General features: G+C 47.4%; 3 protein-coding genes across 3 annotated transcripts in view; all 3 read left to right on the forward strand.

Annotated features, from left to right (window-relative positions):
• The window catches only part of PAN2 (poly(A) specific ribonuclease subunit PAN2), a 14,650-nt gene extending 7,537 nt beyond the window's left edge, over positions 1-7,113 (forward strand). Inside the window, 19 exon segments of the mRNA XM_082421762.1 lie at positions 520-639; positions 854-973; positions 1,248-1,376; positions 1,504-1,703; positions 1,812-1,948; positions 2,084-2,190; positions 2,405-2,503; positions 2,620-2,693; positions 2,803-2,950; positions 3,358-3,375; positions 3,377-3,529; positions 3,666-3,725; positions 3,946-4,036; positions 4,648-4,805; positions 4,906-5,049; positions 5,181-5,360; positions 5,488-5,581; positions 5,868-6,065; positions 6,418-7,113. Coding sequence (XP_082277888.1) covers positions 520-639; positions 854-973; positions 1,248-1,376; positions 1,504-1,703; positions 1,812-1,948; positions 2,084-2,190; positions 2,405-2,503; positions 2,620-2,693; positions 2,803-2,950; positions 3,358-3,375; positions 3,377-3,529; positions 3,666-3,725; positions 3,946-4,036; positions 4,648-4,805; positions 4,906-5,049; positions 5,181-5,360; positions 5,488-5,581; positions 5,868-6,065; positions 6,418-6,452 — 2,265 coding nt within the window. The 3' untranslated portion in view covers positions 6,453-7,113.
• Positions 7,114-7,555: 442 nt separating this feature from the next.
• Positions 7,556-11,079, forward strand: CNPY2 (canopy FGF signaling regulator 2). The gene is made up of 6 exons (XM_082421908.1): positions 7,556-8,019; positions 8,634-8,746; positions 8,896-9,011; positions 9,849-10,052; positions 10,213-10,309; positions 10,919-11,079. The coding sequence occupies exons 2-6, from the start codon at positions 8,659-8,661 to the stop codon at positions 10,960-10,962; spliced, it is 549 nt and encodes a 182-aa protein (XP_082278034.1). The 5' UTR covers positions 7,556-8,019; positions 8,634-8,658; the 3' UTR covers positions 10,963-11,079.
• Positions 11,080-16,517: 5,438 nt separating this feature from the next.
• Positions 16,518-16,750, forward strand: part of CS (citrate synthase) — a 28,113-nt gene continuing 27,880 nt past the window's right edge. The window contains exon 1 of the mRNA XM_082421822.1: positions 16,518-16,743. Within this exon, the coding sequence (XP_082277948.1) occupies positions 16,702-16,743 (42 nt within the window). The 5' untranslated portion in view covers positions 16,518-16,701. The remainder of the gene's footprint in view (positions 16,744-16,750) is intronic.

Below are 16,750 nucleotides of genomic sequence, written 5' to 3' on the forward strand. Positions count from 1 at the left end.
GGGCTAGAGTGGTCAGGGAGGGCACACTAAAAGAGGTGGATGTTGAGCTGGAAAGGTGAAAGACGGGTAAGTAGGTAGTAACAGGGGAGGCTTTCAAGATGAGAGAACAGTGTTACTAGAAGTCTCAGAAGGCCTGACAGGGACTATGCTGGAGCGGCTGTTAGTATTAGGAAACAGTGAGAGATGAAGTTTGGAAAGGGGCCAGTTGTGAAGCCTTGCATACCAGTGTATAGCAGAAGAAGTGATGCACCGAAAGGGCCATTCTGGGTGGGGTAGTCTGGTGGCGGCATGCTGGACAGTGTACGTGGGGGAGCCCAGTGTGGCAGCCATCGGCATTGTCCAGCTGTGATGAGGTAGGGTGATGGCAGGGGGAATGAAAAGGAAGCAGTGGATGCTGAAAACCCCATGAAATTAGAAGGTTCAGGACTTGGTGATAGCTTCAGTGTTGGAATAAAGGTAGGGGGAAACCAAAGATGATTATACACATCCAACGAGGCTACCTCTTTTTAAAAACCCTAGATTCCTTACCGACTCAAGGAGTCTGACAGTGAATTTGACAGCTTCAGCCAGGTCACTGAGTCACCAGTAGGGCGGGAAGAGGAGCCACATCGCCACATGGTCTCTAAGAAATACCGCAAGGTGCTGGGGGATACCAAGGAAGGGGCCCTCTGGGATGTGGGGAAAGGTTCCCCGGGAAGGGGGTCATATGAGAAAGAATTGAAGGGCTCATTCAAGAAGCCTTCACCTATCACTCTGGACTCAGGAGGGAGGTTTGGGGGAAGGTTATGGCTATTGCAAAGATTTAGGGGACTCTGAGGGTGTCTTCCTCTTGCTCAGACTGTTTCTGCTTCAGGTGACCATCAAATACTCCAAGTTAGGGCTGGAGGACTTTGACTTCAAACACTACAATAAGACGCTGTTTGCTGGATTAGAGCCCCACATCCCCAATGCCTACTGTAACTGCATGATCCAGGTAAGGCTGGGTGTTCCTGCGACTTGAACATGTCTACTGCTTTTCTTTTTCTCTGTGGGCCCCCCAACCCCTCGTCTTTTTCCAGATCTCCCCAGCCAAGTCCACTTTGGCCTCCTCTACCATTCTTTCTTGCCCCTCAGCCTTCAAGTCTCCTCTGTGAGCTCTACTTCTTCAGTGGACTCCGGCTCTGTATTCTCCACCATCTCTTAACCTTCCGATATCTCTTCCTCCCTGTACCAGTTGTCTGCATCAGATCTCATGCTCTTCCCTCCAGGTGCTCTATTTCCTGGAGCCTGTTCGCTGTCTAATCCAGAACCACCTTTGCCAGAAGGAGTTCTGCCTAGCATGTGAGCTGGGCTTCCTCTTCCACATGTTGGACCTCTCCCGAGGTGACCCTTGTCAGGTCAGTGCCTGGAGACCTGGGACAATAAAAGGGGAAGGGAGGTGGACAGTAGGCAGGGTCATCACTCTGCAGATGGCCACAAAAGAGAAAATAACCCTTTTCCACCAACACACTTCCTGGATTCCAGGGCAGTAATTTTCTTCGGGCGTTCCGCACCATTCCTGAGGCCTCAGCCCTTGGTCTGATTTTGGCTGACTCGGATGAGGCTTCAGGCAAGGGCAATCTGGCCAGGCTCATTCAGAGGTGGAATCGCTTCATTCTCACTCAACTGCATCAAGATTTGCAGGAGCTGGAAGTACCCCAGGCTTATCGAGGTGCTGGAGGCAGGTATGGAATTGGGACAGGAGTAGTTAAAGCCCTCATGATAAGCCCCACTGTGACTTAAAGGGTCTCCTAACTCCCTCGGTGTGCATATATTGCCCTCCCCACTCTTAGCAGCTTTTGCTCATCGGGAGACTCTGTCATTGGGCAGCTGTTCAGCTGTGAGATGGAAAACTGCAGCCTCTGCCGCTGTGGCAGTGAGACCGTGCGAGCCTCATCCACCCTGCTCTTCACGCTCTCCTACCCTGAGGGTAGCAACAGTGGTATACCCTGCAGCTGGGTTGGGGAGGCTCCCCCAGATGTCCTGTAACATCAAGGAGAGGGTGTTGGGGGGCTAACAGTGGGTACAGGGAGGACCTGGAGTGAAGCATCCAGTTTCCTCTCAGATAAAACCGGGAAGAACTGTGACTTTGCTCAGGTGCTGAAGCGAAGCATCTGCCTGGAGCAGAATACACAGGCCTGGTGTGACAACTGTGAAAAGTACCAGCCCACGGTGAGTGGGCTGTTGCACTGGACTAGAGTCCTGCCATGTTGGGGACTCGGCCATGGTCTCATCCGGGACTGGCTGGGTCAGCACCACCATCCAGCGATCTATAGGGAGTGGGAAGAACCCCAGCTGGAGGATGCAGATCCAGGCTTAACTGTTCCTGTCCAGGTTTCTCTCCCTGTAGGCCGCCTGCCATTCCTTGTTTGTTTTATCCTCTCAGATTCAGACCCGCAACATCTGCCATCTCCCAGATATTCTTGTCATCAATTGTGAGGTGAACAGCTTGAAAGAAGCTGATTTCTGGAGAATGCAGGCTGAGGTAAGGATTGAGTCTGGAAACAGGACTTTAGGAGTACTTTTTAATTCCTCCCTCTTTTGACTTCCATATATGATTAATGTTCCTGAGGAATTGGATATTTTCTCCTTTGTGTTCAGGTTGCCTTCAAGATAGCAATAAAGAAGCATGGTGGGGAAATCTCCAAGAATAAGGAGTTTGCTTTGGCTGATTGGTAGGTATTGTCTGTAGAGTGGTCAAAGGATTGAACTACTACTCAGGGGCTCCTCTTGTCACTGGTCAGATCTCCTCAGAACAAATTTCCAATTCTCCTGTCCTGATAGGAAGGAACTAGGGAGTCCAGAGGGCATGCTGATGTGTCCCTCCATTGAGGAGTTGAAGAATGTCTGGCTTCCTTTCTCCATTCGAATGAAGATGACCAAGAACAAAGGGCTGGATGTTTGCAATTGGACTGATGGGGATGAGATGCAGGTTGTTGAAAAACTGGGAAGAGGAGGGGGAATAAGGGAGAGAAGGTCTGGGAATTCCCTGGCGGTCCAGTGGTTAGGACTCGGCGCTCTCACTGCTGGGGCACCGAGTTCGATCCCTGGTCGGGAACTAGAATCCCATAAGCCGCGTGGCACGGTCCAAAAAAAAAAAAAAGGAGAGAAGGTCGGGGCAGAAGCAAGGCAAGGGGAAGGTGGAATTTAGCATAGGGGGAAAAAAGGAAATAAGGCCTAATATTCACCAGTTGTGGGCTTTTCCAGAGTGACTCAGTTCAGTGTTGGGAGTCATAGATGGGCTAGGATGGAAAGAACCCACCCTCGTCCCCCATCCCTATACCCCAAACTCCCTGTCCTCTATCCCCATTCCCCTTCCTTCCTCATCCTTAAACTTAGCTTAGCAGCCTGGGTACCCCCCTCACAGTGGGGCCCAGCCAGGGCAGACGAGGAGCATGGTGTCTATGTGTATGACCTGATGGCTACTGTGGTACACATCCTGGACTCACGCACAGGGGGCAGCCTGGTGGCTCACATCAAAGTTGGAGAGACCTACCACCAGCGCAAGGAGGTGAGTGAGGTAATACAGGGCAGGGACACTCCTGGTGGTGGCCACAGTGGAGTCCCAGGTCTGTCATTATCTTAAGTCTGAGCCAGAATGCTCCAGCCATCACTTTGGCATCACTGTGTCTCTGTTATCTCCACAGGGTGTTACCCACCAGCAGTGGTATCTCTTCAATGACTTTCTCATTGAACCTATTGATAAGGTTAGTTGTAATACATTCCATTCCCCCTTTCATCTCCCTTTTTCTTAGCATCCTCATCCTCAGTGCCTGAGAGAGTGCCAGGCAGATTCAGAGGGAGGGATGGGGCCTCAATAATAAAAATCAGAGCTAAAAATAGCACCTGAGTCCTGTCTTCTCTCTGACTTGGGATAAAGGGAAAAGGGGCATATATGTAGGCCATTAAGTGCTTTTTCTTTTATAGCATGAAGCTGTGCAGTTTGACATGAATTGGAAAGTCCCTGCTATCCTTTATTACATCAAAAGGAATCTTAATTCCAAATACAACCTGAACAGTAAGTGGTACAGTGTAGACCCAAGGGTGTGGGCAATTTAGATTGGTCTTCAGGAAGAGATCTGGGAAATAGCTTGTTAAGATTAGGATTGGCGACCAGTGTTAATATTTCCAGGGACAGTAGAGCAATTCCTGCTCATCAGGCCTTAAATTTAGAATCTGGAGATACTGAGGGTGTCGAGGGAAGAGGTGATGGGGGGGAAGTCTGATCAAAATGGCTATGGTTATGATTTTGAGCCTAACCATTCTTATCCCCAAGCGAAGATCTCTTTTTTTGGTGATGAACTTCTTATTAAGTCCCTTTTTGATGCCTTTAAACCATAGTTTCTCTGTAACTTTATTTTTCTGGATTTTCTAAGGTAAAGTCTAAAGTGAGAATCTTATTCCTTCCTCTCTGTTAACTTTTTTGGGTTTTTTTAGCATATTTCCTGATAATTTTCTGATTTGACCTGTTCCGTCTACCTGCTCTGTCCATCAGACATGATCTTTTTACTCACACGCTTTGATTATTGGGATAACAGTGTAGACCTGGTCTCTGGTAGCCACTTCGGCTTCCCTCCCCTGGTCACTTCCCTCTCCCCAGCCATCTGTCTTCTGGATTCTCCCTTCCAGTTAAGAACCCTATCGAGGCAAGTGTTCTGCTGGCTGAAGCCTCATTAGCACGGAAGCAGCGGAAAACACATACGACCTTTATTCCCCTGATGCTGAATGAGATGCCACAGGTTGGGGACTTGGTGGGCCTGGACGCTGAGTTTGTCACCCTTAATGAGGTAACCAAGACCAAAAAGGGTGGGGTGTTAGAACAGAACTCGGGGGATATTAGGAGTCATAAGCATTTCCCTGATTTCCTTATGAACTCTTCTCATATAGGAAGAAGCAGAGCTGCGCAGCGATGGCACCAAGTCTACCATCAAGCCAAGCCAGATGTCAGTAGCGAGGATTACCTGCGTTAGGGGCCAAGGACCCAATGAGGGTATCCCCTTCATTGATGACTACATCTCTACCCAGGAGCAGGTAATAGGATGTGGAGATGCAAGTGAGACAGACCCTGTGCTTACATAGAGTGCCCTAGAACCCAGGGAAGAGTGGCAGGGGGAACTGTGCACCTCGTTTCCTGGGTCACTTGACCTTTTCTCTATCCCTAGGTGGTGGATTACTTGACTCAGTACTCAGGGATAAAGCCAGGAGACCTTGATGCCAAGATTTCCTCTAAGCACCTCACAACTCTAAAGTCTACCTACTTAAAGCTTCGTTTTCTCATAGACATTGGAGTCAAGTTTGTGGGTCACGGTCTGCAGAAGGACTTCCGGGTCATCAACCTCATGGTTCGGGCGGGGCTCCTTTAAGAGTCTTTCTTTGTGTGTGGGCCCCCCAGGGTATACATTGTGCTTTTGGAAAATGGGAAATTATGGATCCCCTACCTTCAGTCTCCCACTCTTTTATCCCTGACAGGTGCCCAAGGACCAAGTCCTTGACACTGTTTATCTATTTCACATGCCCCGAAAACGAATGATTTCCCTGCGATTCCTTGCTTGGTACTTTCTGGGTGAGTTGTTCTGCCTTGTAGCCCTTGCTGTGCTCAGCAAGAGCATGAAAATGTGTGAGAGGCCAAGGGGAGTAGGTACGACCCTGGGTTAGTGGTGAGAGTTACTGATGGATTTAATTAGCTTCAGTATCCCTTCTGTGCACTAGGGTTGGTGTTTGGCTCTTTCCCTTAAGGGTAGTCAGGTTTTTTTTGTTGTTGTTTATTGGGAGTTGGGGATGTGAGTAGAGGACATGTCCTTACCTTCCTTTGCTAGGCCCCAAACTATTCCACCTCTACTTCCCCCCAGACCTGAAGATTCAAGGGGAGACCCATGACAGTATTGAGGATGCCCGCACAGCCCTTCAGCTTTACCGAAAGTATCTGGAGCTAAGCAAAAATGGCACTGAGCCTGAGTCCTTCCACAAAGTGCTCAAGGGCCTTTACGAGAAAGGCCGAAAGATGGACTGGAAGGTGCCTGAGCCCGAGGGCCAGACAAGTCCCAAGAGTAAGGCCTGGGATGGGACAGGGGAAACTGGACTGGGTGGGTTTTGGTTGTATATGTGAAGATTATACCCACCGTAATAAGAATGATGATGATGTTAACAACAGTACCACCCCAACAGGTTGTAATATAAAGCACTTAACAGTTTACAAAGCACTTAATCCTCAAAGCAGTCAGTGAAATTGATTTTATTATTGAAACTCTATTGGTCCTAACCTCTTCTTGCCCAGTTCTAAAATGTTTGGGGCAGGTCCATGCCCTCTTTTCTCTTGCATTTTTCCTTCGTAAGAAGTGTCCCAGGTGCTTTTTCTCCACTCATCTTAAGAGTCAATGCTCTTCGTTTTGTCTCTGACAGATGCAGCTGTCTTCTCTTCAGTGCTGGCGCTCTGACCTCACCCTCTCCCAACGAACAATTCCCTCTCCCTTCAGTTTTCTGTGGCCCTAGAAGTGGGAGATGGCTTCCCAAGTTGGCTATACCCTGTCTACTTCCAGAATTGGACTTGCTCAGGGTCTACAGATGGTGCTATTAATAGAACTGGAATGCAGCAGAACTGTAGCAAAGGGTCTAGGAGCCAGATTCCTTTTTCATCCTTTGCAAAATAGTGGGCCAGAAACAGAGTCTAGAATTGACCCAGATGGAAAGTAATTCATGTTCTTAATAAATATCCTGGGTAATTAATGCCCAGGCAAAGAAGCTCCTGGAACCAAAACTCTCAGTTTCTAGTTGGCTAAGTACTGAAGTCCCAGACAGTGACAGGATACAACAATAGCTCAAGACCTAGCTTAAGTCTGACTGCTTGAGGGTTGTCTGGAGGGGCCAGCATTTAGAGTCTGGTGGTCCCAAGCAAACCAGCGTTGCCAACATTATTATTGCCGAAAGGGCCTTTGGGTCCTAGACAAAGCTTCGCTGCTGGCTTCATTCCTGTTGACAGCTGAGAAGCATCTGTCTTCCATCCACTCTCCTGTCCCAGGTTTTGTTTTCTTGTTATTTTTTAAAATTTTTGTCTTAAATTGCATGTTTTATAAAATAAAAACAAAAATATTATTGTCATCCATCTCATTAGAAATGTGTGCGTGTGGGGTTCTCTGACTTGAGCTCTCCTCTCTTTTGTGTTGGCTTTCTATTACAACTGGAAAAAATTAAGGCTTTCAAATTTCCACCCAGAAATGAAGGTGAAACTCTGAAGTCCAAAATTTAGGATATTGGAGGAGAATGCCTTTCCTGGGCAGTGTTAGGTCTTTGCTGTGGCTGCCTAGAACCCTAAGGTCGGGTTCTTTTAAGACGTACAGTATGGTTTCCCTGTTAACGCATAAAAGGGAGTTGGGGAAACTGACAAACTACAGGTCCCAGGACATCTTAAAATCTGTAGCTACTAATAAAGAATCTGTGTGGTGCCGCAGTGCTTCCTGGGAGATGTAGTTTTCTGGGTATTGAAACCAGGGCTTCTCACTGGCTAGCAGCACACCTTTCTTTTTGAAGGTCCGAGCCCACCTAGATTGGCACGCGCGAGCCTGACCGCCTCCATGCACTACGTCAGGCTCTGACTCTGCTTCAAGCCACTCCTATTCTTCGGCTGACAACCCCCGCCCCGGTGGTCACGTGGAGCTGCTCGCCACGCAAGTTTGGGTCCTGCGATCCACCGGGGTCCTTGCCGCCTGGGAGACGCTCCTACGCTGCCTGTTCGCGCGAGAGTTTGGAGGGGCGGGTTTGGGGTCGGTCTCTAGTGTGGGACTCGTACCGTAGCGCATCTGAGACCTGCTTAGGCGTCCACTTAAACGGCTCGAGGAGCTGGCTCAGGCAGTCGTCGGGGCACCCCGTGTCTGGAAAGCGCAGGAGCGCTCTGGAGAAGCCTGGCCAGCCCCGCTTCCCCGCAGCCAGGTGCTAGGGTCGGGAGCTAAAGTGAGAGTCCGGCTGTCTTCCAGCGCCTGGGCCACGGCGGCGGCCCTGGGAGCAGAGGTGGGACGGATGCGAGTGGCACTGAGGGTCGGGGTTGCACTGGATCGAAGGCAGTGGTGGGGTCTTTAGAAAGGGGGCTGGCCCGCACGGAGAATAGCTTATAGGCTGGAGGTGGGGATGCAGCAGTCTTCGGTGCTGGGTCCAAATAGGCCCTAGTTATTGAGTGCTCCTCTCGCCAGCCAGCCACCTCGCTACCTCCTGGCCAGAATCAGCTTCTCTCCTTGCCACCAGCTCCTCTGTGCCTGTCGTCCTTGCTTAACCCTAGGCACCAACCCATGGCTGCCACATAGCCCTGTGAATCCTAGGCAGCGGACGCTTAAGTACCAACATCTAAGGCCTCACCTGTCGACGTAGTGTCTGGGGCTAAGCCCCAAGTTCCGAGCTCAGCGCTCTCACCCACCGCCCCGGAGCCTCCGGGGCCTCGAGCGCCGGAACAGAGGAACCCCTTTGTGTCCGGGCCATTTCCTGGAAAATACAGCCAGATCACACTGAGGCCTTTGTAGGCTTTGGGATGAAGGATTGGGCGGGGGTGGGGTGTGTGTGGGGGGGGGCGAGGTACAGGGGAGAATGGAGCTGGCTCCTCACACCTATGCTTTATTCCAATCCAAACCCAGGTGGAGCAACCCCATTGCGCTAAATATGAAGGGCTGGGGTTTGCTGGCCCTGCTTCTGGGGGCCCTGCTGGGAGCTGTCTGGGCCCGGAGGAGCCAGGATCTACACTGTGGAGGTAAAGGCACAAAAGAAGAAATGGGAGGAAGAGTGGGTGGGGCAGATAGAGCCTTGGAGGGCATGGGATCCAAGGCCTGGGAGAAGGATGAGTGGAAGTCCCTGGGTTGATTCCTTTCTCTTCCCACCCCCTGCCCCTCCTTGCACCAGCTTGCAGGGCTCTGGTGGATGAACTAGAGTGGGAAATTGCCCAGGTGGATCCCAAGAAGACCATTCAGATGGGCTCTTTCCGAATCAATCCAGATGGCAGCCAGTCAGTGGTGGAGGTAACTAACTGTTCCCCCAAATAAAATAGCTCACTCTAACTAATTAAGAAGGACCTTAGTTTAATAGAAATGTAGAAAACATTGACCCACATAGGTATCTAAAAGATTGGGCTGTCTTATTTGGAAGAGGCTGGAGGCTTATACCCTATGCAGTTGCTTCCTTGGCTCCAAACCCTAATATTTATTTCTGTTATAGAAGTTGTTAGCAGACAGGGAACCTTGATCAGCCCCCTTCTCCACATCCTTAATCCACGTGACTTGTGTTTTCACTATGGCAGTATGGTATACAAACAAACATTCATTCGAAAAAAATAGGTCTTATCCTTACATTTAGGAAATTTATTTCAGGTGAAAACATAACACAGACAGAAAGCTGTACCCAGTGGGCATTTGGGAGATGTTAACGTTATGATGCTTGTGAAATGCTTTAATAGTTGTTATCTTCAAAGCCCATACTGCCTCTCTAATGCTCTCCTCCTATTAAGGGCAGGTATTAGCCTAATTTTAATACAAAAAAGAAAATCATTACCTTACAGACATAAGAATTAAAAGAATTCAAAGGAAGAGAACACATAGTTGACTAAGGTTAATCAAAGAGGTTGTTTATCTATAATTTGGAGCTAATGACACCTATTTTATTTTTTAGGCTTGTATAATGAGGTAAATAAGAGCACATATTTGAAAGGACTTTGGAACTACACAAATCATACTGTTTTTAAATTAGGGAAGGCTTTTTAGAATAGATTGGTTGAGCTAGATTTGGAAGGAAAAGTAAGGATATAAATTACTAATGTACAGAGGCAGAAAAATGTGACCCAAGGCTGAGGACATTTCTAGGTGCCTTATGCTCGCTCAGAGGCCCACCTCACAGAGCTGCTAGAGGAGGTATGCGACCGGATGAAGGAGTATGGGGAACAGATTGACCCTTCCACCCACCGCAAGAACTACGTACGTGTAGTGGGCCGGAATGGAGAATCCAATGAACTGGACCAACAGGGGATCCGAATTGATTCAGACATCAGTGGCACCCTCAAGTTCGCGGTGAGCTATGGGAGTGGGTAACTGGGTCTTGGGAACTAGGGGAATTATTGGAGAGCCCAAGTGGAAAGTTGGATTAATGTCCTTGTCCTCCTCTCTGGAGGTGGAGACCAGAGGCTTCCCTTGCTGTCTTCTCTCACTCCTTTATCCCTTGGGTTGACAGTGTGAGAGCATTGTGGAGGAATACGAGGATGAACTCATTGAATTCTTTTCCCGAGAGGCTGACAATGTTAAAGACAAACTTTGTAGTAAGCGAACAGGTAAGCTATTCCCACTTTACCTCCTGTCCTCACATCCCTGTGGAACCTGGCACATTCTCTAGTGTGTGTCCCACCCCCGCTCCTCCAACACCCCCCTAATACCCCCTCCTCCAACCTCTGATGTTAGCTCAAGAGTTGGCTTCCATTACTTATGGCTTAGGGACTTGGGTTGTTCCTCTCCATTCTTTTCCTGTCGGCTTTCAGAATTTGTGGCTCCCTCACCTGAGTGAGATACTGGTGAGAGGATGGTGGGAATGTTCTGTCATTTAAAAGCATATGTTCGGGGGACTTCCCTGGCGGTCCAGTGGTTAAGACTTCATCTTCCAGTGCAGGGGGTGCGGGTTCGATCCCTGGTCAGGGAGCGAAGATTCCCACATGCCTCAAGGCCAAAGAACCAAAACATGAAACAGAAACAATATTGTAACAAATTCAATAAAGACTTTAAAAAAATGGTCCACATCAAAAAATCTTGGAAAAAAAAAGAAAAAAAAAGCATATGCTCTGAAAAATGGTGGTCGGTGTGTGTGTGTTTGGGGATATTTTCTTGATAGTGGCATATATCAGTATGAGAGTGGCATTTTCTTTGAAACTGTCATGTGCTATTTGCAGATCTATGTGACCATGCCCTGCACATATCGCATGATGAGCTATGAACCACTGGAGCGGCCCAGACTGACAAGCTTGATGGATCACCCCCAGGAGGGGAGAGGGTGGCAATGCCTTTTATATTATGTTTTTACTGAAATGAACTGAAAAAATACGAAACCAAAGTATGAACCGTGTTGTCTTTTCATGCCCAGAATTGGCCCTTAAATTAGGCTTGAAAATAGGAGATTCCAGACAGGAAAGAAAAGGCAAGGGAAGGAAGAGCTTTGGGAATGGTATAGCGCTAAGGTAGGAGGAGCCTGAAGCTTTCTTTCTTTTGTTATCTGAGATTCCTGCTGGACTCACAAACTAGATAAGCATTTATTCAGTGCTTATTCAATATGATGTGTTTAGAGTCTAATTATAGTGAGAAGAGGAGCCTCTATGAATAAGCTAGGGAACATGAATAAGTGTATGATAGTATAGGATTCTAGAAATTACTTGTATTCATACTGATGAAACATAAAGTAAGATAGAGCTCAGTCCTGAAGGAAATGGATTTTTCTACCCTCCCTACCCTTCCAGATGGAGGGATCAGCAAGAGCATACAGGAAAGGGCAAATGGATGTGATCAGCTCAGCTGAAAAGTAAGGGCTTATCAGATAGGGAGAAATGAGGTAAGGAATGTTATTTAAGGAAAGGCCTTGCTTGCTGGCCTAAGCTTTCAGATTTGATGCCAAAGCAACAGTAAAGTATACCTTTATCATCTCCATCACTAGCCATTGTCAATGTGGACCATAAGTGTGTCCCCATTTTATGTGTGTAGAGATTCTGTGCAGGGGCATAGGGATGAAAATATAAAGGATACCTTCTTTGAGGAGATTCTTAAACACCCTGATCCTGAGGTGTGGCTGTCTCAGGGTTTGGAATGGAACATTTGTCCTGGGAATGCCTCAGGGAGAGAACACCTGTTATTCAGTTTTATTATATTTCAAAGACTTTAAGCACTTTAGAATCTAAAGGCCTTTGGAAGTCATCTAGTTCACCTTTGCAGATGAAGTAACTGATTTTACAGATAAAGAAACCGAGGCCCAGAGAAACCACAGGTCCTCAAGTCCTGTATATAGTGGCAAAACTGGACCTGTAAGCTAATGTTCCCAAGTGTCAATCTGATCTAATATAGCTGTGAAGTAGCTTCCGTTTTATGTCTTTTTTTCCTCTTAATACCTTGCCCTAAGCCTGGCACACGGAATGAATGTGTTCAACAAAGCTTTCTTGTACCGCAAATCCCTATGAAATCTAACAATTAACTAGCTCACAGCAAGCACCCTGATATTAGTTGACAGCTAAATTCAGGGTCTAGTGCTAATTCCTTCGTCTCTTGTCAGTCATAAGAAATGCTGTATCCTATCAAATCAGTTTTCCAGACCAGCTGTTACTAAGCTTTATTTCTTCTGTGATGCACGTGAATGATGTTCACATGCTTCATTCCCCTATGAGTATACCCAGGATTCTGTCTATTGCTGCTTGGTGTCTGTAAGTTCTTACTCTTCCACCAGAAAGCTTATCAGAAATGTAAGTGAGAGTACCCTTATAGGGAACTTGAAACTGTTGTAATTTACAAAAAAGCAAGTTATTTGCAAGTTTTAATAAATAAAACAAATTTAATGTTAATCAGTAACAAGTTACTTGTGCCTCACTAGTTTGTCAAGGTACAGCCGTTAAGAATTCTCCAGCCCAAGAGTCTTTGCCACTGGGACACAGGCATGTGTCTTACATAGGGAAGAGTGGACGTTATCATCCTTGACTTGATCCTCAGGAGGATATACTTTGCATATCTCTTAATTCATATCACAGGTTAGCACAAGGAGTCCATGAATTTATCTGAACCTTTCTGGAGGCTACTAAAATTATTCTAGCCTAGTATTTAGTAGAGTATATACTCAACCTTGCATATCTGGTTACACCTTAAATTTTAGATACCTCGTAAATGAGTTTATCAGAAAAATGTTAGCTTTTAAAGAAATATTCCCAAAGACAGTGTGACAGTGTTTTGTGTTTTTTTGTGTTTTTTTTTTTGCCACACCACGAGGCTTATGGGATCTTAGTTCCCCAACCAACCCCGGGCCCTTGGCAGTGAAAGCGCAGAGTCCTAACCACTGGACCGCCAGGGAATTCCCAAAGACAGTGTTAAATGAGATCCAGGTGTGACTAGGAAGATGTATTATGTGAAAATCTAGTCCTTAAAAATAAGTTTTAGAGGATTTTTTTTTGCTGTGGAAAGGACTCCGAGCAGGAACAAGATTCCTTTAAATACAGGACAGAGATGAATAGCAAGGGAAAAAGAACTAGTATATGTTAAATACTCATACAACAAGTGCATACACACACTTATTTAATCTTCACAGCTCTAACAAATACTAGATGTTACTCCCATTGGCAGAGGAAGAAACCAAGCTCAAAGAGGGGTGGGGGAGCCAAGGCTTCAGCCCTAGCAATCTTCTTATCCCTAGGCCGATGGAGTCTCCATGTAGTCCCCAGTGGCTCTGTAAAGTACTACTTCTTTTGTTTGAAAACTACCTTCAAGTTTGAACACATGCCCTCTGAGTCTAATAATCTACAGTGAAAAAGCACTATATCCTCTTTTCAGCCATTTTCCCAGCCTGATTATTCCTTGTAAGAAGCCCATTCTATCCCCCTGGTCTTTTTAGGTGCTAAATGTTTGTCTCTCCTTACCTGTATTCTGGGAAGGTCGTCATTTATCATGTATTTCAGGTATCTTTTTTTTTTTTTTTTTTTGGCTGTACCCCACGGCTTGCGGGATCTTAGTTCCCAGATCAAGGATCGAACACATGCCCCCTGCATTGGAAGCGAGGAGTCCTAACCACTGGACCACCAGGGAATTCCCTATAGTTCCTTATCTTTTAAAATATCTTGAGGGCTTCCCTGGTGGCGCAGTGGTTGAGAATCTGCCTGCCAGTGCAGGGGACGCGGGTTCGAGCCCTGGTCTGGGAAGATCCAACATGCCGCGGAGCGGCTAGGCCCGTGAGCCACAATTACTGAGCCTGCGCGTCTGGAGCCTGTGCTCCGCAACAAGCGAGGCCACGATAATGAGAGGCCCGCGCACCGCGATGAAGAGTGGCCCCCACTTGCCACAACTAGAGAAAGCCCTCGCACAGAAACGAAGACCCAACACAGCCATAAATAAATATAAATAAATAAATAAATAACCCCCCCCAAAAAAAGTCTCCCATTTAAAATATCTTTAAATATAGCAACACACTGAGCTAATGTGCCCAAGAAACTGTTAACAATGACTCAAAGTCCCCTTCCTGAGTTGCAGCTGATAATTTACAGTCAGCACCATATAAACAATACAGCTTAGTAGTTAAAATACAGCTTCTGGAGTGAGGCCAACCTAGGTCTGAATTCTAGCAATGCCAATTACAAGCTATGGTCCTGAGTAGGATACTTTATCTAAACCTTGGTTTCCTCCTCTGTAAAGCTACTACTATTACCTACATCCCTTAGAGTTGTGAGGATTAATTAAGGTAATGCATGTACCACATTTAGATAGTTTCTGGAAATAGGAAGTACTCAATAAATTTTAGCTGCTACCCATTAAAAAAAGGAGTTTGGTTTACGGATATGAGTTTAAGTTCCATCTGCATTCTCCCACTTATCCTTGGCCACCAGGGGGCACCATTGCCTCTGTCCATTTTAAAGAGGTCATTCCAAAGGTCAAGATGACCTCGATGCTCAGCCTTCTCTCCCTTGTCCCCTCCAGTTCTCAGGCACTTAGTTGTATTTGGACCTAGAGTTCGCTTGGCTCCTTTATTCATCCTAATCCTTCTCCCTTAACTTTCTTCCCACCTCCCCAGGTCCCAACCATGTTCAGAGAAAGGCTCTAAGCCAGCTCCTGGGAGATACCATTTAGTCCCTTTGAGTCCTGGGCTTTCCCATTGGCCTTATAGCAGTGGATGTCAGGACTGAACAACTTCAAAATAAGTCCATAAAGTCCTCATGACACTAGGCTCCAGGACACTGTGAGCATTATTGTTCCCCACCCTTCCTCCAATCACTAAAGCTCCAAAATAGGTTACCCTTAAGGCCACTCCGTAATTATCCCTTTGGTAGCCTCACCCTGAGAATGCCTCCTGCCACTTGGGGCACTGGAGCTCAGTCCTCTGGCCTGCGGGCTAGTCTCTGTGGATAATTAACCAGAGAGAAGAAACCAGGTCAGACTATTCTAGGGTTAGGAGGAAATCCTCTGTGAGATGCTAAATTGGGAGCAAATATTGATCAGTGGAGCTTTGAAGTCACCGAGGAGATAGCTGAGGTCAGTGCTCCCCTGGGGCACTGCTTGGCTTCTCTTTATGAAGTTCTTTCCTAAGATCTACCCATCTGATCCCCAAGCCAGAGAAGCATTGGTTGGTAGGTGTAAAGCTGAGTATAAGGAAACCTGGGAAGAGAAAATGGCATTTTTCTTTCTCTTTTTCCAAGTCCAAGCTATAAACTAGGTTCTTTATAAACAGGATCTATCTAAACCTGGCTTAGATGGTACTGAGACCTTTGAACTTTGTTACTTATATGTGAGGAGGTAAAAGGGCTGTCCACTTGGGCCTTGGGTCATTCCTCTCTGCCCTTGGGTCAATGACAATGATATCTTAGGAAGGTAGAAAGGTCCTAAGTTCTTGTCTACCCAAAAGAATGAGTCAAGAATGATGTAGAAGATCACTTCAGTGCCATGGTTCATTTAATGGTCTCTGGGGAGCAGAGGATAAGAGTGTATAGAAGATAGCCAAGCAGGTATAAAGGTTCAGAGGCCCTATGGGAGTGACGGGAGTGATGTGACAAAAAGGGAGGTGATTTTGGATGAGGGGTTGGTCTGCAGCTCCTGATCTTTTGGCTAGATGTGGGGTGGACTGTTTGTGTGGGGCTATGTGATTGGAGTGGCAGTGAGACTAATACCCAGGACGCAGAGGCTCTGGACTGCGCTGGAAAGCTTCATATTAAGGGGGCGTTTGTAAGACGGGTTTCCTTGCATTAGTCACAGAACTGACAGCTGGCAAAGACCACTGGATATTCAGGCTCCTGCCTTTGCTTTCCTTCTCCACATTCTGGGTCTGTTGGTATCTATAATACCATGGCTCACCTCAAATGATTTCCACCAAGTAGCTAAGTCTGGCATCATAGCCTGTGTCCACATGATGTCACCTCTATGGCCATTAAGTCGTTGACCAAAGACGTTGTTCAAGAAAGCACACCAAGGGATTAGGATCAGTTGTCGTGATAGTGTATTAAGGGGTTGGCTTCCGAGGACCTTCAAAGGTCGAAGTCCTTGGGGCTTTTTCTCTAATAGCCACCTCACAATTAACCCCAAAGGTGTTAAGGATAAGGGGAAAAGCCTAAGTCAACTGAGTTCTCAGGCACATACTTAACCACCTACACGCTTCCCCCCGCCCATCCACCGTTAATTAGCTTATCCCGGACGGTCCAATCCCCCCAGCCACAACTGCTGTCAACGGCTTAGGACCCGCCCCCCATGCATACTGAGCCAATGGCTGAGCCCGGGGCGAATCCCTTGAGAGGGTGCGGGAGCGGGTTCCGGGCGGTAGGCGGGGCCTCACTGAGGACCTCGGGCTGGGCGCCGCCGCCGGCTCGTTTACCCTTTCCCTCAGCTGCCTCCTTTCAACCTTGTTCCCCTCGTCGGCGCGGCCTCTGGTGCAGCGGCGGCGGCGGCTCCCGTTCCTACCGCAGTTCTCTTCCCTCCTTCCCTCCCCGCCAGATCCCCGAGTTCGCCCACCATGGCTTTACTCACTGCGGCCGCCCGGCTCTTCGGAGCTAAGGTGAGCA

This window comes from Balaenoptera physalus (genome assembly GCF_965194825.1).
Source record: "Balaenoptera physalus genome assembly, chromosome: 13".
Taxonomy (NCBI): domain Eukaryota; kingdom Metazoa; phylum Chordata; class Mammalia; order Artiodactyla; family Balaenopteridae; genus Balaenoptera; species Balaenoptera physalus.

Bases quoted from the DNA above. Each gene is read 5' to 3' on its own strand.
- CNPY2 (XM_082421908.1), top strand. From the start codon at position 8,659: ATGAAGGGCTGGGGTTTGCTGGCCCTGCTTCTGGGGGCCCTGCTGGGA. The intron at 8,747-8,895 runs GTAAAGGCACAA...TCCTTGCACCAG, and splicing joins CCAGGATCTACACTGTGGAG to CTTGCAGGGCTCTGGTGGAT. The intron at 9,012-9,848 runs GTAACTAACTGT...GGACATTTCTAG, and splicing joins GCAGCCAGTCAGTGGTGGAG to GTGCCTTATGCTCGCTCAGA.